This window comes from Salvelinus fontinalis, chromosome 26 (genome assembly GCF_029448725.1).
Source record: "Salvelinus fontinalis isolate EN_2023a chromosome 26, ASM2944872v1, whole genome shotgun sequence".
Taxonomy (NCBI): domain Eukaryota; kingdom Metazoa; phylum Chordata; class Actinopteri; order Salmoniformes; family Salmonidae; genus Salvelinus; species Salvelinus fontinalis.
In genome coordinates, this window is record NC_074690.1 from 6,893,767 (window position 1) to 6,918,736 (window position 24,970).

At 49.1% G+C, this 24,970-nt stretch overlaps 1 protein-coding gene across 2 annotated transcripts in view; it reads right to left on the reverse strand.

The window, feature by feature from the left end:
- Positions 1–265: 265 nt before the first annotated feature.
- Positions 266–24,970, reverse strand: part of LOC129823590 (macrophage mannose receptor 1-like) — a 115,646-nt gene continuing 90,941 nt past the window's right edge. For both annotated transcript variants that reach the window (XM_055882441.1, XM_055882440.1), the window contains 5 exons: positions 10,699–10,872; positions 10,095–10,211; positions 4,172–4,336; positions 875–901; positions 266–650 (listed from right to left, as the gene is read on the reverse strand). In XM_055882441.1, coding sequence (XP_055738416.1) covers positions 376–650; positions 875–901; positions 4,172–4,336; positions 10,095–10,211; positions 10,699–10,872 — 758 coding nt within the window. In that variant the 3' untranslated portion in view covers positions 266–375. The remainder of the gene's footprint in view (positions 651–874; positions 902–4,171; positions 4,337–10,094; positions 10,212–10,698; positions 10,873–24,970) is intronic.

Genomic DNA, 24,970 nt, shown 5'->3' on the forward strand with positions numbered 1-24,970 from the left:
TGAAGCTAGTTAGCAACAGCGCTGGTACAACGAATTCGTTTATTATTTTCCAAAGCTTGTGCACGTAAATATGACTTGTCCAAACCTGGGTTGGATCTTTAACCTTACTCCTCCCTTGACTCCTCCCTTGACTCCTCCCTTGACTCCTCCCTTGACTCCTCCCTTGACTCCTCCCCTTGACTCCTCCCCTTGACTCCTCCCCTTGACTCCTCCCCTTGACTCCTCCCCTTGACTCCTCCCCTTGACTCTCCCCTTGACTCTCCCCTTGACTCTCCCCTTGACTCTCCCCTTGACTCCTCCCTTGACTCCTCCCTTGACTCCTCCCTTGACTCCTCCCTTGACTCCTCCCTTGACTCCTCCCTTGACTCTCTCCAATCACAAAGTGATCATTGGCTGAGCCTCCATATGGTTGACCAGTTGGCTAGTGTCCACCATGCTGGGGTCGACCTCGGTGGCGGGCTCCGTGTAGAGGGGGTTGTTGAAGGCACTCTGGTCTGCGCTGAAGACCAGGGGTTTGGTGAAGGAGGGCAGGGGACGGCCGGTCTTCTTGTAGAGCATTAAGGCTGTGAGGCCCATCAGACACATGGCAGCCAATACCACCACCACTGCCAGTCCTGAATACACACGCCTCTGATCTGCCTTCTGAGGCACTGCAGGATCACAGGAATAAATATTACAGTATGGCTATGGGTTGACTGATATGACAGAGTGGTTAATGGACTGAGAGGTTAATGGACAGAGTGGTTAATCGACAGAGTGGTCAATGGACTGATCATTCATTGATTGATTGATTGATTGAAGGATGGATGATGGGTTGACGGATGGATGGATGGGTTGATTGATTGATTGATCGGCTCATTCATTCATGACTCACCAGTTGTTGGTGGTGTTTCTGGTAGAACTGGAGGTGGAACAGAGAGGATTATTAACAAGATATTATTAAGAGGTCCAACGCTGTCTATTTTTTTTTTTTTTTTTTTTTTCACCTTTATTTAACCAGGTAAACTAGTTGAGAACAAGTTCTCATTTACAACTGCGACCTGGCCAAGATAAAGCAAAGCAGTGCGACACGAACAACAACACAGAGTTATACATGGAATAAACAAGCGTACAGTCAATAACACAGTAGAACAAAAACGAAAGTCCACATACAGTGTGTGCAAATGGCATGAGGTGGTAAGGCAATAAATAGGCCATAGTAGTGAAGTAGTTACAATTTAGCAAGTGATAGATGAGCAGATGATGATGTGCAGGTTGAAATACTGGGGTGCAAAAGAGCAGAAAAGTAAATAAAAACAATATGGAGATGAGGTAGGTAGATTGGGTGGGCTATTTACAGATGGGCTATGTACAGCTGCAGCGATCGGTAAGCTGCTCAGATAGCTGATGTTTAAAGTTAGCGAGGGAGATATGAGTCTCCATTTTCAGTGATTTTTGCAATTTGTTCCAGTCACTGGCTGCAGAGAACTGGAAGGAAAGGCGACCAAAGGACATGTTGGCTTTGGGGATGATCAGTGAGATATACCTGCTGGAGCACGTGCTACGGGTGGGTGTTGTTATCGTGACCAGTGAGCTGAGATAAGGCAGAACTTTACCAAGCATCGACTTATAGATGACCTGGAGCCAGTGTGTCTGGCAACGAATTTGTAGCGAGGGCCAGCCGACTAGAGCATACAGGTTGCAGTGGTGGGTGGTATAAGGCGCTTTGGCAACACGGATGGCACCGTGATAGACTGCATCTAATTTGCTGAGTAGCTATTTTGTAAATGACATCGCCGAAGTCGAGGATCGGTAGGATAGACAGTTGTACGAGGGTATGTTTGGTGCCGTAAGTGAAGGAGGCTTTGTTGAGAAATAGGAAGCCGATTCTAGATTTAATTTTGGATTGGAGATGCTTAATGTGAGTCTGGAAGGAGAGTTTACAGTCTAACCAGACACCTAGGTATTTATAGCTGGCCACATATTCTAAGTCAGAGCCGTCCAGAGTAGTGATGCTAGTCGGGCGGGCAGGTGCGTGCAGCGATCGGTTAAAGAGCATGCATTTAGTTTTACTAGCATTTAAGAGCAGTTGGAGGCCACGGAAGGAGTGTTGTATGGCGTTGAAGCTCGTCTGGAGGTTAGTTAACACAGTGTCCAAAGAAGTGCCAGAAGTATACAGAACGGTGTCGTCTGCGTAGAGGTGATCACGAGCAGCAAAAGCGACATCATTGATGTATACAGAGAAAAGAGTCGGGCCGAGACTTGAACCGTGTTGTACCCCAATAGAGACTGCCAGAGGTCCGGACAACAGGCCCTCTGATTTGACACACTGAACGCTGTCTGAGAAGTAGTTGGTGAACCAGGCGAGGCAGTCATTTGAGAAACCAAGGCTGTTGAGTCTGCCAATAAGAATACAGTGATTGACAGAGTCGAAAGCCTTGGCCAGGTCGATGAAGATGGCTGCACAGTACTGTCTTTTATCGATGGCGGTTATGATATCGTTTAGGACCTTGAGCGTGGCTGAGGTGCACCCATGACCAGCTCAGAAACCAGATTGCACAGCGGAGAAGGTACGGTGGGATTCGAAATGGTCGGTTATATGTTTGTTCACTTGGCTTTCGAAGACTTTAGAAAGGCAGGGCAGGATGGATATAGGTCTATAACAGTTTGGGTCTAGAGTGTCAACACCTTTGAAGAGGGGGATGACCGCGGCAGCTTTCCAATCTTTAGGGATCTCGGACGATACGAAAGAAAGTTTGAACAGACAGGTAATAAGGGTTGCAACAATGGCGACGGATAATTTTAGAAAGATTGGGTCCAGATTGTCTAGCCCAGCTGATTTGTACGGGTCCAGGTTTTGTAGTTCTCAGAACATCTGCAATCTGGATTTGGGTGAAGGAGAAGCTGGGGAGGCTTGGGCAAGTAGCTGCGGGGGGTGCGGAGCTGTTGGCCGGGGTTGGGGTAGCCAGGAGGAAAGCATGGCCAGTCGTAGAGAAATGCTTATTGAAATTCTCGATTCTCGTGGATTTATCGGTGGTGACAGTGTTTCCTAGCCTCAGTGGAGTGAGTAGCTGGGAGGATGTGCTCTTATTCTCCATGGACTTTGCAATGTCCCAAACCTTTTTGGAGTTAGAGCTACAGGATGCAAATTTCTGTTTGAAAAGCTAGTCTTTGCTTTCCTGACTTGAAGAGAGCAGAGGTGTATTTGTAGGGCAAGTTGGTCAGGGTAATATCTATGAGGGTGCCCATGTTTACGGATTTAGGGTTGTGCCTGGTGGGTTCCTTGATGATTTGTGTGAGATTGAGGGCTTCTAGCTTAGATTGTAGAACTACCAGGGTGTTAAGCATATCCCAGTTTGGGTCAACAGAACGAACTCTGAAGATAGATGTGGGGCAATCAATTCACATATGGTGTCCAGGGCACAGCTGGGAGCTGAGGGCGTTCTATAACAGGCGGCAAAAGTGAGAGACTTATTTCCGGAGAGATTAATTTAAAAAAAAAATAGAAGCTTGAACTGTTTGGGCATAGACCTGGAAACTTTTTAGGCTATCTCTGGAGTAGATTGTGACTCCTCCCCCTTTAGCAGTTCTATCTTGATGGAAAATGTTGTAGTTGGGTATGGAAATCTCAGAAATTTTGGTGGCCTTCCTAAGCCTGGATTCAGACACGCAAGGACATCAGGGTTGGCGGAGTGTGCTAAAGCAGTGAGTAAAACAAACTTAGGGAGGAGGCTTCTGATGTTAACATGCATGAAACCAAGCCTATTATCCTAATTGCTCAAATAATTCTTCATCAAGGCCATTCATTCCCTATAGTTCTATTGACATTCATATGTGTACTACACTATGGAGTGAGAAAGAAAGTTGTGTGGATATTGTAATAGAGCCATACAGATGTATGGTCTGTCTCACCCTCATCTTTCCTACAGATGTATGGTCTGTCTCACCCTCGTCTTTCCTACAGATGTACGGTCTGTCTCACCCTCGTCTTTCCTACAGATGTACGGTCTGTCTCACCCTCGTCTTTCCTACAGATGTACGGTCTGTCTCACCCTCGTCTTTCCTACAGATGTACGGTCTGTCTCATCCTCTTCTTTCCTACAGATGTACGGTCTGTCTCACCCTCGTCTTTCCTACAGATGTATGGTCTGTCTCACCCTCGTCTTTCCTACAGATGTATGGTCTGTCTCACCTTTGGGCTTCTTGCAGATGTATGGTTTATCAGCAAATCTGTGGGCAGTGCCCCAGGTCCCATCGGAGGATCCCATATATCCATAGATATTGTAAGAGTCCTGAGGCTGTCCCTCTGCCCAGTTATTGTAGTCCAGCACTGTTTGGTCCAGCCACTTCCACTGACCTGCAACAGGGTCTGTTGTTAGTCATGTAGTTACCTACACTCTTACAGAGAAAGGTTATATCTAGAACCTAAAAGTGCTATTCGGCTGTTACCAAGGTTCTCCCATGGTGACAGCCGAAGAACCATTTTGGAACCCTGTGTGTTTTGTACAGGCCTATCCAGAAGGAAGAGTAGTTACCTAGGTGTGTTTTGTACAGGCCTATCCAGAAGGAAGAGTAGTTACCTAGGTGTGTTTTGTACAGGCCTATCTAGAAGGAAGAGTAGTTACCTAGGTGTGTTTTGTACAGGCCTATCTAGAAGGATTGGTAGTTACCTAGGTGTGTTTTGTACAGGCCTATCCAGAAGGATTGGTAGTTACCTAGGTGTGTTTTGTACAGGCCTATCTAGAAGGATTGGTAGTTACCTAGGTGTGTTTTGTACAGGCCTATCTAGAAGGAAGAGTAGTTACCTAGGTGTGTTTTGTACAGGCCTATCTAGAAGGATTGGTAGTTACCTAGGTGTGTTTTGAACAGGCCTATCTAGAAGGATTGGTAGTTACCTAGGTGTGTTTTGTACAGGCCTATCCAGAAGGATTGGTAGTTACCTAGGTGTGTTTTGTACAGGCCTATCCAGAAGGAAGAGTAGTTACCTAGGTGTGTTTTGTACAGGCCTATATAGAAGGAAGAGTAGTTACCTAGGTGTGTTTTGTACAGGCCTACCTAGAAGGATTGGTAGTTACCTAGGTGTGTTTTGTACAGGCCTATCCAGAAGGAAGAGTAGTTACCTAGGTGTGTTTTGTACAGGCCTATCCAGAAGGAAGAGTAGTTACCTAGGTGTGTTTTGTACAGGCCTATCCAGAAGGATTGGTAGTTACCTAGGTGTGTTTTGTACAGGCCTATCCAGAAGGAAGAGTAGTTACCTAGGTGTGTTTTGTACAGGCCTATCCAGAAGGAAGAGTAGTTACCTAGGTGTGTTTTGTACAGGCCTATCTAGAAGGATTGGTAGTTACCTAGGTGTGTTTTGTACAGGCCTATCTAGAAGGATTGGTAGTTACCTAGTTGTGTTTTGTACAGGCCTATCTAGAAGGATTGGTAGTTACCTAGGTGTGTTTTGTACAGGCCTATCTAGAAGGATTGGTAGTTACCTAGGTGTGTTTTGTACAGGCCTATCTAGAAGGATTGGTAGTTACCTAGGTGTGTTTTGAACAGGCCTATCTAGAAGGATTGGTAGTTACCTAGGTGTGTTTTGTACAGGCCTATCCAGAAGGATTGGTAGTTACCTAGGTGTGTTTTGTACAGGCTTATCCAGAAGGAAGAGTAGTTACCTAGGTGTGTTTTGTACAGGCCTATCTAGAAGGAAGAGTAGTTACCTAGGTGTGTTTTGTACAGGCCTATCCAGAAGGATTGGTAGTTACCTAGGTGTGTTTTGTACAGGCCTATCCAGAAGGATTGGTAGTTACCTAGGTGTGTTTTGTACAGGCCTATCCAGAAGGATTGGTAGTTACCTAGGTGTGTTTTGTACAGGCCTATCCAGAAGGATTGGTAGTTACCTAGTTGTGTTTTGTACAGGCCTATCTAGAAGGATTGGTAGTTACCTAGGTGTGTTTTGTACAGGCCTATCCAGAAGGATTGGTAGTTACCTAGTTGTGTTTTGTACAGGCCTATCCAGAAGGATTGGTAGTTACCTAGTTGTGTTTTGTACAGGCCTATCTAGAAGGATTGGTAGTTACCTAGGTGTGTTTTGTACAGGCCTATCCAGAAGGATTGGTAGTTACCTAGGTGTGTTTTGTACAGGCCTATCCAGAAGGATTGGTAGTTAACTAGGTGTGTTTTGTACAGGCCTATCCAGAAGGATTGGTAGTTACCTAGGTGTGTTTTGTACATGCCTATCTAGAAGGATTGGTAGTTACCTAGGTGTGTTTTGTACAGGCCTATCCAGAAGGATTGGTAGTTACCTAGATGTGTTTTGTACAGGCCTATCCAGAAGGATTGGTAGTTACCTAGGTGTGTTTTGTACAGGCCTATCCAGAAGGTTTGGTAGTTACCTAGGTGTGTTTTGTACAGGCCTATCCAGAAGGATTGGTAGTTACCTAGGTGTGTTTTGTACAGGCCTATCCAGAAGGATTGGTACTTACCTAGGTGTGTTTTGTACAGGCCTATCCACAAGGATTGGTAGTTACCTAGGTGTGTTTTGTACAGGCCTATCCAGAAGGAAGAGTAGTTACCTAGGTGTGTTTTGTACAGGCCTATCCAGAAGGAAGAGTAGTTACCTAGGTGTGTTTTGTACAGGCCTATCTAGAAGGATTGGTAGTTACCTAGGTGTGTTTTGTACAGGCCTATCCAGAAGGAAGAGTAGTTACCTAGGTGTGTTTTGTACAGGCCTATCCAGAAGGAAGAGTAGTTACCTAGGTGTGTTTTGTACAGGCCTATCTAGAAGGATTGGTAGTTACCTAGGTGTGTTTTGTACAGGCCTATCTAGAAGGAAGAGTAGTTACCTAGGTGTGTTTTGTACAGGCCTATCTAGAAGGATTGGTAGTTACCTAGGTGTGTTTTGAACAGGCCTATCTAGAAGGATTGGTAGTTACCTAGGTGTGTTTTGTACAGGCCTATCCAGAAGGATTGGTAGTTACCTAGGTGTGTTTTGTACAGGCCTATCCAGAAGGAAGAGTAGTTACCTAGGTGTGTTTTGTACAGGCCTATATAGAAGGAAGAGTAGTTACCTAGGTGTGTTTTGTACAGGCCTACCTAGAAGGATTGGTAGTTACCTAGGTGTGTTTTGTACAGGCCTATCCAGAAGGAAGAGTAGTTACCTAGGTGTGTTTTGTACAGGCCTATCCAGAAGGAAGAGTAGTTACCTAGGTGTGTTTTGTACAGGCCTATCCAGAAGGAAGAGTAGTTACCTAGGTGTGTTTTGTACAGGCCTATCCAGAAGGATTGGTAGTTACCTAGGTGTGTTTTGTACAGGCCTATCCAGAAGGAAGAGTAGTTACCTAGGTGTGTTTTGTACAGGCCTATCCAGAAGGAAGAGTAGTTACCTAGGTGTGTTTTGTACAGGCCTATCTAGAAGGATTGGTAGTTACCTAGGTGTGTTTTGTACAGGCCTATCTAGAAGGATTGGTAGTTACCTAGTTGTGTTTTGTACAGGCCTATCTAGAAGGATTGGTAGTTACCTAGGTGTGTTTTGTACAGGCCTATCTAGAAGGATTGGTAGTTACCTAGGTGTGTTTTGTACAGGCCTATCTAGAAGGATTGGTAGTTACCTAGGTGTGTTTTGAACAGGCCTATCTAGAAGGATTGGTAGTTACCTAGGTGTGTTTTGTACAGGCCTATCCAGAAGGATTGGTAGTTACCTAGGTGTGTTTTGTACAGGCTTATCCAGAAGGAAGAGTAGTTACCTAGGTGTGTTTTGTACAGGCCTATCTAGAAGGAAGAGTAGTTACCTAGGTGTGTTTTGTACAGGCCTATCCAGAAGGATTGGTAGTTACCTAGGTGTGTTTTGTACAGGCCTATCCAGAAGGATTGGTAGTTACCTAGGTGTGTTTTGTACAGGCCTATCCAGAAGGAAGAGTAGTTACCTAGGTGTGTTTTGTACAGGCCTATCCAGAAGGAAGAGTAGTTACCTAGGTGTGTTTTGTACAGGCCTATCTAGAAGGATTGGTAGTTACCTAGGTGTGTTTTGTACAGGCCTATCTAGAAGGAAGAGTAGTTACCTAGGTGTGTTTTGTACAGGCCTATCTAGAAGGATTGGTAGTTACCTAGGTGTGTTTTGAACAGGCCTATCTAGAAGGATTGGTAGTTACCTAGGTGTGTTTTGTACAGGCCTATCCAGAAGGATTGGTAGTTACCTAGGTGTGTTTTGTACAGGCCTATCCAGAAGGAAGAGTAGTTACCTAGGTGTGTTTTGTACAGGCCTATATAGAAGGAAGAGTAGTTACCTAGGTGTGTTTTGTACAGGCCTACCTAGAAGGATTGGTAGTTACCTAGGTGTGTTTTGTACAGGCCTATCCAGAAGGAAGAGTAGTTACCTAGGTGTGTTTTGTACAGGCCTATCCAGAAGGAAGAGTAGTTACCTAGGTGTGTTTTGTACAGGCCTATCCAGAAGGAAGAGTAGTTACCTAGGTGTGTTTTGTACAGGCCTATCCAGAAGGATTGGTAGTTACCTAGGTGTGTTTTGTACAGGCCTATCCAGAAGGAAGAGTAGTTACCTAGGTGTGTTTTGTACAGGCCTATCCAGAAGGAAGAGTAGTTACCTAGGTGTGTTTTGTACAGGCCTATCTAGAAGGATTGGTAGTTACCTAGGTGTGTTTTGTACAGGCCTATCTAGAAGGATTGGTAGTTACCTAGTTGTGTTTTGTACAGGCCTATCTAGAAGGATTGGTAGTTACCTAGGTGTGTTTTGTACAGGCCTATCTAGAAGGATTGGTAGTTACCTAGGTGTGTTTTGTACAGGCCTATCTAGAAGGATTGGTAGTTACCTAGGTGTGTTTTGAACAGGCCTATCTAGAAGGATTGGTAGTTACCTAGGTGTGTTTTGTACAGGCCTATCCAGAAGGATTGGTAGTTACCTAGGTGTGTTTTGTACAGGCTTATCCAGAAGGAAGAGTAGTTACCTAGGTGTGTTTTGTACAGGCCTATCTAGAAGGAAGAGTAGTTACCTAGGTGTGTTTTGTACAGGCCTATCCAGAAGGATTGGTAGTTACCTAGGTGTGTTTTGTACAGGCCTATCCAGAAGGATTGGTAGTTACCTAGGTGTGTTTTGTACAGGCCTATCCAGAAGGATTGGTAGTTACCTAGGTGTGTTTTGTACAGGCCTATCCAGAAGGATTGGTAGTTACCTAGTTGTGTTTTGTACAGGCCTATCTAGAAGGATTGGTAGTTACCTAGGTGTGTTTTGTACAGGCCTATCCAGAAGGATTGGTAGTTACCTAGTTGTGTTTTGTACAGGCCTATCCAGAAGGATTGGTAGTTACCTAGTTGTGTTTTGTACAGGCCTATCTAGAAGGATTGGTAGTTACCTAGGTGTGTTTTGTACAGGCCTATCCAGAAGGATTGGTAGTTACCTAGGTGTGTTTTGTACAGGCCTATCCAGAAGGATTGGTAGTTAACTAGGTGTGTTTTGTACAGGCCTATCCAGAAGGATTGGTAGTTACCTAGGTGTGTTTTGTACATGCCTATCTAGAAGGATTGGTAGTTACCTAGGTGTGTTTTGTACAGGCCTATCCAGAAGGATTGGTAGTTACCTAGATGTGTTTTGTACAGGCCTATCCAGAAGGATTGGTAGTTACCTAGGTGTGTTTTGTACAGGCCTATCCAGAAGGTTTGGTAGTTACCTAGGTGTGTTTTGTACAGGCCTATCCAGAAGGATTGGTAGTTACCTAGGTGTGTTTTGTACAGGCCTATCCAGAAGGATTGGTACTTACCTAGGTGTGTTTTGTACAGGCCTATCCACAAGGATTGGTAGTTACCTAGGTGTGTTTTGTACAGGCCTATCCAGAAGGAAGAGTAGTTACCTAGGTGTGTTTTGTACAGGCCTATCCAGAAGGAAGAGTAGTTACCTAGGTGTGTTTTGTACAGGCCTATCTAGAAGGATTGGTAGTTACCTAGGTGTGTTTTGTACAGGCCTATCCAGAAGGAAGAGTAGTTACCTAGGTGTGTTTTGTACAGGCCTATCCAGAAGGAAGAGTAGTTACCTAGGTGTGTTTTGTACAGGCCTATCTAGAAGGATTGGTAGTTACCTAGGTGTGTTTTGTACAGGCCTATCTAGAAGGATTGGTAGTTACCTAGGTGTGTTTTGTACAGGCCTATCCAGAAGGAAGAGTAGCTGTCTTTCTGAAACACCAGGTTGGTCTTTATGAAGCGGAGTTCTTCAGGATCCTCGATGCTCACCAGGGACGCCCCTTCACACACACAATATTTGAATTAATGCTTCTCCACTTTCTTCACGGTTTGTTCTGTCCAAAGAAGTGCACAGTTCATGAAATACTGGATCCCAATTCCAGTTCTCTCCTTTTCTCCCTGAAGTGTGCACTCGCTCACTCCACGCCAGGATGTAAAACCATTAGTTAGTTATATCAGTCTGTGTCCTAATGCATTAGGTAGGTATATCAGTCTGTGTCCTAATGCATTAGGTAGGTATATCAGTCTGTGTCCTAATGCATTAGGTAGGTATATCAGTCTGTGTCCTAATGCATTAGGTAGGTGTATCAGTCTGTGTCCTAATGCATTAGGTAGGTGTATCAGTCTGTGTCCTAATGCATTAGGTAGGTATATCAGTCTGTGTCCTAATGCATTAGGTAGGTGTATCAGTCTGTGTTCCTAATGCATCCCGGGTATTCAAAAGGGCGGCATTTTTAGACACACCCTTGGCTTTGAGGCTCCTCCTACCTTTACTTGTACAGCTGGTGGAGGCATCGGTCCACTCTATGTCGTTATTGACAAAGCTGTAGCAGTGCCCTCTGAAAGGCGACCAGTACCAGGGGATGTTCATACCACTGATCCCCTCCTCCTCCATCTGGGTACACTCCCCGGGGTACTGGGGTGGGGCCGTGGGCGGGACAGCTGTGGAGGGAACCAACCAAAAGAATTACAGCACTGCACAGAGATCCACCAATAGGATCTCTTCTCTGGGAGAAACTAGCCAATGGTATTACGGCGCTGCATAAGGACCAACCAATAGGATCCTTCCCTCCCTGCTGCTTTCACACACTGGGGTAGGAGCCTGTCTCACCTGGGGACTACTAACACATTGAGGTAGGTACCTGTCTCACCTGGGGACTACTAACACACTGGGGTAGGTGACTGTCTCACCTGGTGACTACTAACACACTGGGGTAGGAGCCTGTCTCACCTGGGGACTACTAACACATTGAGGTAGGTACAGGTCTCACCTGGAGACTACTAACACACTGGGGTAGGTGACTGTCTCACCTGCAGACTACTAACACACTGGAGTAGATACCTGTCTCACCTGGTGACTACTAACACACTGGGGTAGGTACCTGTCTCACCTGGTGACTACTAACACACTGGGGTAGGTACCTGTCTCACCTGGGGACGACTAACACACTGGGGTAGGTACCTGTCTCACCTGGTGACTACTAACACACTGGGATAGATACCTGTCTTACCTGGATGCCAACTAAAACACTGGGGTAGGTACCTGTCTCACCTGGGGACTACTAACACACTGGGGTAGGAGCCTGTCTCACCTGGGGACTACTAACACACTGGGGTAGGTCACTGTCTCACCTGGGGACTACTAACACACTGGGGAAGGTACATGTCTCACATGGTGAGTACTAACACACTAGGGTAGGTACATGTCTCACCTGGTGACTACTAACACACTGGGGTAGGAGCCTGTCTCACCTGGGGACTACTAACAGATTGAGGTAGGTACAGGTCTCACCTGGAGACTACTAACACACTGGGGTAGGTACATGTCTCACATGGTGACTACTAACACACTGGGGTAGAAGCCTGTCTCACCTGGTGACTACTAACACACTGGGGTAGGTGGCTGTCTCACCTGCAGACTACTAACACACTGGGGTAGGAGCTTGTCTCACCTGGGGACTACTAACACACTGGGGTAGGTACCTGTCTCACCTGGGGACTACTAACACACTGGGGTAGGTCACTGTCTCACCTGGGGACTACTAACACACTGGGGTAGGTACCTGTCTCACCTGGTGACTACTAACACAATGGGGTAGGTACCTGTCTCACCTGGTGACTACTAACAAACTGGGGTAGGAGCCTGTCTCACATGGTGACTACTAACACACTGGGGTAGGTACCTGTCTCACCTGGTGACTACTAACACACTGGGGTAGGAGCCTGTCTCACCTGGTGACTACTAACACACTGGGGTAGGTACCTGTCTCACCTGGTGACTACTAACACACTGGGGTTGGTACCTGTCACACCTGGTGACTACTAACACACTGGGGTAGGTACCTGTCTCACCTGGTGACTACTAACACATTGGGGTAGGTACCTGTCTCACTTGGTGACTACTAACACACTGGGGTAGGAGCCTGTCTCACCTGGTGACTACTAGCACACTGGGGTAGATACCTGTCTCACCTGGTGACTACTAACACACTGGGGTAGGTACCTGTCTCACCTGGTGACTACTAACACACTGGGGTAGGTCACTGTCTCACCTGGGGACTACTAACACACTGGGGTAGGTACATGTCTCACATGGTGAGTACTAACACACTGGGGTAGGTACCTGTCTCACCTGGTGACTACTAACACACTGGGGTAGGTCACTGTCTCACCTGGGGACTACTAACACACTGGGGTAGGTACCTGTCTCACCTGGTGACTACTAACACACTGGGGTAGGTACCTGTCTCACCTGGTGACTACTAACACATTGGGGTAGGTACCTGTCTCACCTGGTGACTACTAACACACTTGGGAAGGAGCCTGTCTCACATGGTGACTACTAACACACTGGGGTAGGTACCTGTCTCACCTGGTGACTACTAACACACTGGCTGTCTCACCTGGTGACTACTAGCACACTGGGGTAGGTGACTGTCTCACCTGGTGACTACTAACACACTGACTGTCTCACCTGGGGACTACTACCACACTGGGGTAGGTACCTGTCTCACCTGGTGACCACTAACACACTGGGGTAGGAGCCTGTCTCACATGGTGACTACTAACACACTGGGGTAGGTGACTGTCTCACCCGGGGACTACTAACACACTGGGGTAGGTACCTGTCTCACCTGGTGACTACTAACACACTGGGGTAGGAGCCTGTCTCACCTGGTGACTACTAACACACTGGCTGTCTCACCTGGTGACTACTAACACACTGGGGTAGTCGACTGTCTCACCTGGTGACTACTAACACACTGGGGTAGGAGCCTGTCTCACCTGGTGACTATTAACACACTGACTGTCTCACCTAGGGACTACTATCACACTGGGGTAGGTACCTGTCTCACATTGTGACTACTAACACACTGGGGTAGGTACCTGTCTCACCTGGTGACTACTAACACACTGGGGTAGGAGCCTGTCTCACATGGTGACTACTAACACACTGGGGTAGGTACCTGTCTCACCTGGGGACTACTAACACACTGGGGTAGGTGACTGTCTCACCTGGTGACTACTAACACACTGGGGTAGGAGCCTGTCTCACCTGGGGACTACTAACACATTGAGGTAGGTACAGGTCTCACCTGGAGACTACTAACACACTGGGGTAGGTGACTGTCTCACCTGCAGACTACTAACACACTGGAGTAGATACCTGTCTCACCTGGTGACTACTAACACACTGGGGTAGGTACCTGTCTCACCTGGTGACTACTAACACACTGGGGTAGGTACCTGTCTCACCTGGGGACGACTAACACACTGGGGTAGGTACCTGTCTCACCTGGTGACTACTAACACACTGGGATAGATACCTGTCTTACCTGGATGCCAACTAAAACACTGGGGTAGGTACCTGTCTCACCTGGGGACTACTAACACACTGGGGTAGGAGCCTGTCTCACCTGGGGACTACTAACACACTGGGGTAGGTCACTGTCTCACCTGGGGACTACTAACACACTGGGGAAGGTACATGTCTCACATGGTGAGTACTAACACACTAGGGTAGGTACATGTCTCACCTGGTGACTACTAACACACTGGGGTAGGAGCCTGTCTCACCTGGGGACTACTAACAGATTGAGGTAGGTACAGGTCTCACCTGGAGACTACTAACACACTGGGGTAGGTACATGTCTCACATGGTGACTACTAACACACTGGGGTAGAAGCCTGTCTCACCTGGTGACTACTAACACACTGGGGTAGGTGGCTGTCTCACCTGCAGACTACTAACACACTGGGGTAGGAGCTTGTCTCACCTGGGGACTACTAACACACTGGGGTAGGTACCTGTCTCACCTGGGGACTACTAACACACTGGGGTAGGTCACTGTCTCACCTGGGGACTACTAACACACTGGGGTAGGTACCTGTCTCACCTGGTGACTACTAACACAATGGGGTAGGTACCTGTCTCACCTGGTGACTACTAACAAACTGGGGTAGGAGCCTGTCTCACATGGTGACTACTAACACACTGGGGTAGGTACCTGTCTCACCTGGTGACTACTAACACACTGGGGTAGGAGCCTGTCTCACCTGGTGACTACTAACACACTGGGGTAGGTACCTGTCTCACCTGGTGACTACTAACACACTGGGGTTGGTACCTGTCACACCTGGTGACTACTAACACACTGGGGTAGGTACCTGTCTCACCTGGTGACTACTAACACATTGGGGTAGGTACCTGTCTCACTTGGTGACTACTAACACACTGGGGTAGGAGCCTGTCTCACCTGGTGACTACTAGCACACTGGGGTAGATACCTGTCTCACCTGGTGACTACTAACACACTGGGGTAGGTACCTGTCTCACCTGGTGACTACTAACACACTGGGGTAGGTCACTGTCTCACCTGGGGACTACTAACACACTGGGGTAGGTACATGTCTCACATGGTGAGTACTAACACACTGGGGTAGGTACCTGTCTCACCTGGTGACTACTAACACACTGGGGTAGGTCACTGTCTCACCTGGGGACTACTAACACACTGGGGTAGGTACCTGTCTCACCTGGTGACTACTAACACACTGGGGTAGGTACCTGTCTCACCTGGTGACTACTAACACATTGGGGTAGGTACCTGTCTCACCTGGTGACTACTAACACACTTGGGAAGGAGCCTGTCTCACATGGTGACTACTAACACACTGGGGTAGGTACCTGTCTCACCTGGTGACTACTAACACACTGGCTGTCTCACCTGGTGACTACTAGCACACTGGGGTAGGTGACTGTCTCACCTGGTGACTACTAACACACTGACTGTCTCACCTGGGGACTACTACCACACTGGGGTAGGTACCTGTCTCACCTGGTGACCACTAACACACTGGGGTAGGAGCCTGTCTCACATGGTGACTACTAACACACTGGGGTAGGTGACTGTCTCACCCGGGGACTACTAACACACTGGGGTAGGTACCTGTCTCACCTGGTGACTACTAACACACTGGGGTAGGAGCCTGTCTCACCTGGTGACTACTAACACACTGGCTGTCTCACCTGGTGACTACTAACACACTGGGGTAGTCGACTGTCTCACCTGGTGACTACTAACACACTGGGGTAGGAGCCTGTCTCACCTGGTGACTATTAACACACTGACTGTCTCACCTAGGGACTACTATCACACTGGGGTAGGTACCTGTCTCACATTGTGACTACTAACACACTGGGGTAGGTACCTGTCTCACCTGGTGACTACTAACACACTGGGGTAGGAGCCTGTCTCACATGGTGACTACTAACACACTGGGGTAGGTACCTGTCTCACCTGGGGACTACTAACACACTGGGGTAGGTACCTGTCTCACCTGGTGACTACTAACACACTGGGGTAGGAGCCTGTCTCACATGGTGGCTACTAACACACTGGGGTTGGTACCTGTCACACCTGGTGACTACTATCACACTGGGGTAGGTACCTGTCTCACATGGTGACTACTAACACACTGGGGTAGGTACCTGTCTCACCTGGTGACTACTAACACACTGGGGTAGGTACCTGTCTCACCTGGTGACTACTAACACACTGGGGTAGGTACCTGTCTCACCTGGTGACTACTAACACACTGGGGTAGGTACCTGTCTCACCTGGTGACTACTAACACACTGGGGTAGGAGCCTGTCTCACCTGGTGACTAATAACACACTGGGGTAGGTACCTGTCACACCTGAGGACTACTAACACACTGGGGTAGGAGCCTGTCTCACTTTGGGACTAATAACACACTGGGGTAGGTACCTGTCTCACCTGGGGACTACTAATACACTGGGGTAGGTGACTGTCTCACCTGGGGACTACAAACACACTGACTGTCTCACCTGGGGACTACTAACACACTGGGGTAGGTACATGTCTCACATGGTGAGTACTAACACACTGGGGTAGGTACCTGTCTCACCTGGTGACTACTAACACACTGGAGTAGGTACCTGTCTCACCTGGTGACTACAAACACATTGGGGTAGGAGCCTGTCTCACATGGTGACTACTAACACACTGGGGTAGGTACCTGTCTCACCTGGTGACTACTAACACACTGGAGTAGGTACCTGTCTCACCTGGTGACTACTAACACACTGGGGTAGGAGCCTTTCTCACATGGTGACTACTAACACACTGGGATAGGTACCTGTCTCACCTGGGGACTACAAACACACTGGGGACGGTACCTGTCTTACCTGTTGACTACAAACACACTTGGGTCACTGACCTTCTCACCTGGTGACTACTAACACACTGGGGTAGGAGCCTGTCTCACCTGGTGACTACTAACACACTGGGGTAGGTACCTGTCTCACCTGGTGACTACTAACACACTGGGGAAGGTACCTGTCTCACCTGGTGACTACTAACACACTGGGATAGGTACCTGTCTCACCTGGTGACTACTAACACACTGGGGTAGGTACCTGTCTCACCTGGTGACTACTAACACATTGAGGTAGGTACCTGTCACACCTGGGGACTACTAATACACTGGGGTAGGTACATGTCTCACCTGATAACTACTAACACATTGGGATAGGTACCTGTCTCACCTGGTGACTACTAACAAACTGGGGTAGGTACCTGTCTCACCTGGTGACTACTAACACACTTGGGTCAGTGACCTTCTCACCTGGTGACTACTAACACACTGGGGTAGGAGCCTGTCTCACCTGGTGACTACTAACACACTGGGGTAGGTACCTGTCTCACCTGGTGACTACTAACACACTGGGGTAGGTACAGGTCTCACCTGGTGACTACTAACACACTTGGGTCAGTGACCTTCTAACCTGGTGACTACTAACACACTGGAGTAGGAGCCTGTCTCACCTGGTGACTACTAACACACTGGGGTAGGTACCTGTCTCACCTGGTGACTACTAACACACTGGGGTAGGTACCTGTCTCACCTGGTGACTACCAACACACTGGGGTAGGTACCTGTCTCACCTGGCGACTACTAACACACTGGGGTAGGTACCTATCTCACCTGGGGACTACTAACACACTGGGGTAGGTGACTGTCTCACCTGGTGACTACTAACACACTGGGGTAGGTACCTGTCTCACCTGGTGACAACTAACACACTGGGGTAGGTACCTGTCTCACCTGGTGACTACTAACACACTGGGGTAGGTACCTGTCTCACCTGGTGACTACTAACACACTGGGGTAGGTACCTGTCTCACCTGGGGACTACTAACACACTGGGGTAGGAGCCTGTCTCCCCTGGGAACTACTAACACACTGGGGTAGGAGCCTGTCTCACCTGGTGACTACAAACACACTGGGGTAGGTACCTGTCTCACCTGGTGACTACTAGCACACTGGGGTAAGAACCTGTCTCACCTGGGGACTACTAACACACTGGGGTAGGTACCTGTCTCACCTGGTGACTACTAACAGACTGGGGTAGGTGACTGTCTCACCTGGTGACTACTAACACACTGCGGTAGGTACCTGTCTCACCTGGTGACTACTAACACACTGGGGTAGGTACCTGTCTCACCTGGTGACTACAAACACACTGAGGTAGGTACCTGTCTCACCTGGTGACTACCAACACACTGGGGTAGGTACCTGTCTCACCTGGTGACTACTAACACACTGGGGTAGGTACCTGTCTCACCTGGTGACTACCAACACACTGGGGTAGGTACCTGTCTCACCTGGTGACTACTAACACACTGGGGTAGGTACCTGTCTCACCTGGTGACTACAAACACATTGGGGTAGGTCACTGTCTCACCTGGGGACTACTAACACACTGGGGTAGGTACCTGTCTCACCTGGTGACTACTAACACACTGGGGTAGGTACCTGTCTCACCTGGTGACTACTAACACACTGGGGTAGGTACCTGTCTCACCTGGTGACTACTAACAAACTGGGGTAGGTACCTGTCTCACCTGGTGACTACTAACACACTGGGGTAGGTACCTGTCTCACCTGGTGACTACAAACACACTGGGGTAGGTACCTGTCTCGCCTGGTGACAACTAACACACTGGGGTAGGTACCTGTCTCACCTGGTGACTACTAACACACTGGGGTAGGTACCTGTCTCACCTGGTGACTACTAACACACTGGGGTAGGTGACTGTCTCACCTGGTGACTACTAACACACTGGGGTAGGAGCCTGTCTCACCTGGGGACTACTAACACATTGAGGTAGGTACAGGTCTCACCTGGAGACTACTAACACACTGGGGTAGGTGACTGTCTCACCTGCAGACTACTAACACACTGGAGTAGATACCTGTCTCACCTGGTGACTACTAACACACTGGGGTAGGTACCTGTCTCACCTGGTGACTACTAACACACTGGGGTAGGTACCTGTCTCACCTGGGGACGACTAACACACTGGGGTAGGTACCTGTCTCACCTGGTGACTACTAACACACTGGGATAGATACCTGTCTTACCTGGATGCCAACTAAAACACTGGGGTAGGTACCTGTCTCACCTGGGGACTACTAACACACTGGGGTAGGAGCCTGTCTCACCTGGGGACTACTAACACACTGGGGTAGGTCACTGTCTCACCTGGGGACTACTAACACACTGGGGAAGGTACATGTCTCACATGGTGAGTACTAACACACTGGGGTAGGTACATGTCTCACCTGGTGACTACTAACACACTGGGGTAGGAGCCTGTCTCACCTGGGGACTACTAACAGATTGAGGTAGGTACAGGTCTCACCTGGAGACTACTAACACACTGGGGTAGGTACATGTCTCACATGGTGACTACTAACACACTGGGGTAGAAGCCTGTCTCACCTGGTGACTACTAACACACTGGGGTAGGTGGCTGTCTCACCTGCAGACTACTAACACACTGGGGTAGGAGCTTGTCTCACCTGGGGACTACTAACACACTGGGGTAGGTACCTGTCTCACCTGGGGACTACTAACACACTGGGGTAGGTCACTGTCTCACCTGGGGACTACTAACACACTGGGGTAGGTACCTGTCTCACCTGGTGACTACTAACACAATGGGGTAGGTACCTGTCTCACCTGGTGACTACTAACAAACTGGGGTAGGAGCCTGTCTCACATGGTGACTACTAACACACTGGGGTAGGTACCTGTCTCACCTGGTGACTACTAGCACACTGGGGTAGGAGCCTGTCTCACCTGGTGACTACTAACACACTGGGGTAGGTACCTGTCTCACCTGGTGACTACTAACACACTGGGGTTGGTACCTGTCACACCTGGTGACTACTAACACACTGGGGTAGGTACCTGTCTCACCTGGTGACTACTAACACATTGGGGTAGGTACCTGTCTCACTTGGTGACTACTAACACACTGGGGTAGGAGCCTGTCTCACCTGGTGACTACTAGCACACTGGGGTAGGTACCTGTCTCACCTGGTGACTACTAACACACTGGGGTAGGTACCTGTCTCACCTGGTGACTACTAACACACTGGGGTAGGTCACTGTCTCACCTGGGGACTACTAACACACTGGGGTAGGTACATGTCTCACATGGTGAGTACTAACACACTGGGGTAGGTACCTGTCTCACCTGGTGACTACTAACACACTGGGGTAGGTCACTGTCTCACCTGGGGACTACTAACACACTGGGGTAGGTACCTGTCTCACCTGGTGACTACTAACACACTGGGGTAGGTACCTGTCTCACCTGGTGACTACTAACACATTGGGGTAGGTACCTGTCTCACCTGGTGACTACTAACACACTTGGGAAAGAGCCTGTCTCACATGGTGACTACTAACACACTGGGGTAGGTACCTGTCTCACCTGGTGACTACTAACACACTGGCTGTCTCACCTGGTGACTACTAGCACACTGGGGTAGGTGACTGTCTCACCTGGTGACTACTAACACACTGACTGTCTCACCTGGGGACTACTACCACACTGGGGTAGGTACCTGTCTCACCTGGTGACCACTAACACACTGGGGTAGGAGCCTGTCTCACATGGTGACTACTAACACACTGGGGTAGGTGACTGTCTCACCCGGGGACTACTAACACACTGGGGTAGGTACCTGTCTCACCTGGTGACTACTAACACACTGGGGTAGGAGCCTGTCTCACCTGGTGACTACTAACACACTGGCTGTCTCACCTGGTGACTACTAACACACTGGGGTAGTCGACTGTCTCACCTGGTGACTACTAACACACTGGAGTAGGAGCCTGTCTCACCTGGTGACTATTAACACACTGACTGTCTCACCTAGGGACTACTATCACACTGGGGTAGGTACCTGTCTCACATTGTGACTACTAACACACTGGGGTAGGTACCTGTCTCACCTGGTGACTACTAACACACTGGGGTAGGAGCCTGTCTCACATGGTGACTACTAACACACTGGGGTAGGTACCTGTCTCACCTGGGGACTACTAACACACTGGGGTAGGTACCTGTCTCACCTGGTGACTACTAACACACTGGGGTAGGAGCCTGTCTCACATGGTGGCTACTAACACACTGGGGTTGGTACCTGTCACACCTGGTGACTACTATCACACTGGGGTAGGTACCTGTCTCACATGGTGACTACTAACACACTGGGGTAGGTACCTGTCTCACCTGGTGACTACTAACACACTGGGGTAGGTACCTGTCTCACCTGGTGACTACTAACACACTGGGGTAGGTACCTGTCTCACCTGGTGACTACTAACACACTGGGGTAGGTACCTGTCTCACCTGGTGACTACTAACACACTGGGGTAGGAGCCTGTCTCACCTGGTGACTAATAACACACTGGGGTAGGTACCTGTCACACCTGAGGACTACTAACACACTGGGGTAGGAGCCTGTCTCACTTTGGGACTAATAACACACTGGGGTAGGTACCTGTCTCACCTGGGGACTACTAATACACTGGGGTAGGTGACTGTCTCACCTGGGGACTACAAACACACTGACTGTCTCACCTGGGGACTACTAACACACTGGGGTAGGTACATGTCTCACATGGTGAGTACTAACACACTGGGGTAGGTACCTGTCTCACCTGGTGACTACTAACACACTGGAGTAGGTACCTGTCTCACCTGGTGACTACAAACACATTGGGGTAGGAGCCTGTCTCACATGGTGACTACTAACACAATGGGGTAGGTACCTGTCTCACCTGGTGACTACTAACACACTGGAGTAGGTACCTGTCTCACCTGGTGACTACTAACACACTGGGGTAGGAGCCTTTCTCACATGGTGACTACTAACACACTGGGATAGGTACCTGTCTCACCTGGGGAATACAAACACACTGGGGACGGTACCTGTCTTACCTGTTGACTACAAACACACTTGGGTCACTGACCTTCTCACCTGGTGACTACTAACACACTGGGGTAGGAGCCTGTCTCACCTGGTGACTACTAACACACTGGGGTAGGTACCTGTCTCACCTGGTGACTACTAACACACTGGGGAAGGTACCTGTCTCACCTGGTGACTACTAACACACTGGGATAGGTACCTGTCTCACCTGGTGACTACTAACACACTGGGGTAGGTACCTGTCTCACCTGGTGACTACTAACACATTGAGGTAGGTACCTGTCACACCTGGGGACTACTAATACACTGGGGTAGGTACATGTCTCACCTGGTAACTACTAACACATTGGGATAGGTACCTGTCTCACCTGGTGACTACTAACAAACTGGGGTAGGTACCTGTCTCACCTGGTGACTACTAACACACTTGGGTCAGTGACCTTCTCACCTGGTGACTACTAACACACTGGGGTAGGAGCCTGTCTCACCTGGTGACTACTAACACACTGGGGTAGGTACCTGTCTCACCTGGTGACTACTAACACACTGGGGTAGGTACAGGTCTCACCTGGTGACTACTAACACACTTGGGTCAGTGACCTTCTCACCTGGTGACTACTAACACACTGGAGTAGGAGCCTGTCTCACCTGGTGACTACTAACACACTGGGGTAGGTACCTGTCTCACCTGGTGACTACTAACACACTGGGGTAGGTACCTGTCTCACCTGGTGACTACCAACACACTGGGGTAGGTACCTGTCTCACCTGGTGACTACTAACACACTGGGGTAGGTACCTATCTCACCTGGGGACTACTAACACACTGGGGTAGGTGACTGTCTCACCTGGTGACTACTAACACACTGGGGTAGGTACCTGTCTCACCTGGTGACAACTAACACACTGGGGTAGGTACCTGTCTCACCTGCAGACTACTAACACACTGGGGTAGGAGCTTGTCTCACCTGGGGACTACTAACACACTGGGGTAGGTACCTGTCTCACCTGGGGACTACTAACACACTGGGGTAGGTCACTGTCTCACCTGGGGACTACTAACACACTGGGGTAGGTACCTGTCTCACCTGGTGACTACTAACACAATGGGGTAGGTACCTGTCTCACCTGGTGTCTACTAACAAACTGGGGTAGGAGCCTGTCTCACATGGTGACTACTAACACACTGGGGTAGGTACCTGTCTCACCTGGTGACTTCTAGCACACTGGGGTAGGAGCCTGTCTCACCTGGTGACTACTAACACACTGGGGTAGGTACCTGTCTCACCTGGTGACTACTAACACACTGGGGTTGGTACCTGTCACACCTGGTGACTACTAACACACTGGGGTAGGTACCTGTCTCACCTGGTGACTACTAACACATTGGGGTAGGTACCTGTCTCACTTGGTGACTACTAACACACTGGGGTAGGAGCCTGTCTCACCTGGTGACTACTAGCACACTGGGGTAGGTACCTGTCTCACCTGGTGACTACTAACACACTGGGGTAGGTACCTGTCTCACCTGGTGACTACTAACACACTGGGGTAGGTCACTGTCTCACCTGGGGACTACTAACACACTGGGGTAGGTACATGTCTCACATGGTGAGTACTAACACACTGGGGTAGGTACCTGTCTCACCTGGTGACTACTAACACACTGGGGTAGGTCACTGTCTCACCTGGGGACTACTAACACACTGGGGTAGGTACCTGTCTCACCTGGTGACTACTAACACACTGGGGTAGGTACCTGTCTCACCTGGTGACTACTAACACATTGGGGTAGGTACCTGTCTCACCTGGTGACTACTAACACACTTGGGAAGGAGCCTGTCTCACATGGTGACTACTAACACACTGGGGTAGGTACCTGTCTCACCTGGTGACTACTAACACACTGGCTGTCTCACCTGGTGACTACTAGCACACTGGGGTAGGTGACTGTCTCACCTGGTGACTACTAACACACTGACTGTCTCACCTGGGGACTACTACCACACTGGGGTAGGTACCTGTCTCACCTGGTGACCACTAACACACTGGGGTAGGAGCCTGTCTCACATGGTGACTACTAACACACTGGGGTAGGTGACTGTCTCACCCGGGGACTACTAACACACTGGGGTAGGTACCTGTCTCACCTGGTGACTACTAACACACTGGGGTAGGAGCCTGTCTCACCTGGTGACTACTAACACACTGGCTGTCTCACCTGGTGACTACTAACACACTGGGGTAGTCGACTGTCTCACCTGGTGACTACTAACACACTGGGGTAGGAGCCTGTCTCACCTGGTGACTATTAACACACTGACTGTCTCACCTAGGGACTACTATCACACTGGGGTAGGTACCTGTCTCACATTGTGACTACTAACACACTGGGGTAGGTACCTGTCTCACCTGGTGACTACTAACACACTGGGGTAGGAGCCTGTCTCACATGGTGACTACTAACACACTGGGGTAGGTACCTGTCTCACCTGGGGACTACTAACACACTGGGGTAGGTACCTGTCTCACCTGGTGACTACTAACACACTGGGGTAGGAGCCTGTCTCACATGGTGGCTACTAACACACTGGGGTTGGTACCTGTCACACCTGGTGACTACTATCACACTGGGGTAGGTACCTGTCTCACATGGTGACTACTAACACACTGGGGTAGGTACCTGTCTCACCTGGTGACTACTAACACACTGGGGTAGGTACCTGTCTCACCTGGTGACTACTAACACACTGGGGTAGGTACCTGTCTCACCTGGTGACTACTAACACACTGGGGTAGGTACCTGTCTCACCTGGTGACTACTAACACACTGGGGTAGGAGCCTGTCTCACCTGGTGACTAATAACACACTGGGGTAGGTACCTGTCACACCTGAGGACTACTAACACACTGGGGTAGGAGCCTGTCTCACTTTGGGACTAATAACACACTGGGGTAGGTACCTGTCTCACCTGGGGACTACTAATACACTGGGGTAGGTGACTGTCTCACCTGGGGACTACAAACACACTGACTGTCTCACCTGGGGACTACTAACACACTGGGGTAGGTACATGTCTCACATGGTGAGTACTAACACACTGGGGTAGGTACCTGTCTCACCTGGTGACTACTAACACACTGGAGTAGGTACCTGTCTCACCTGGTGACTACAAACACATTGGGGTAGGAGCCTGTCTCACATGGTGACTACTAACAC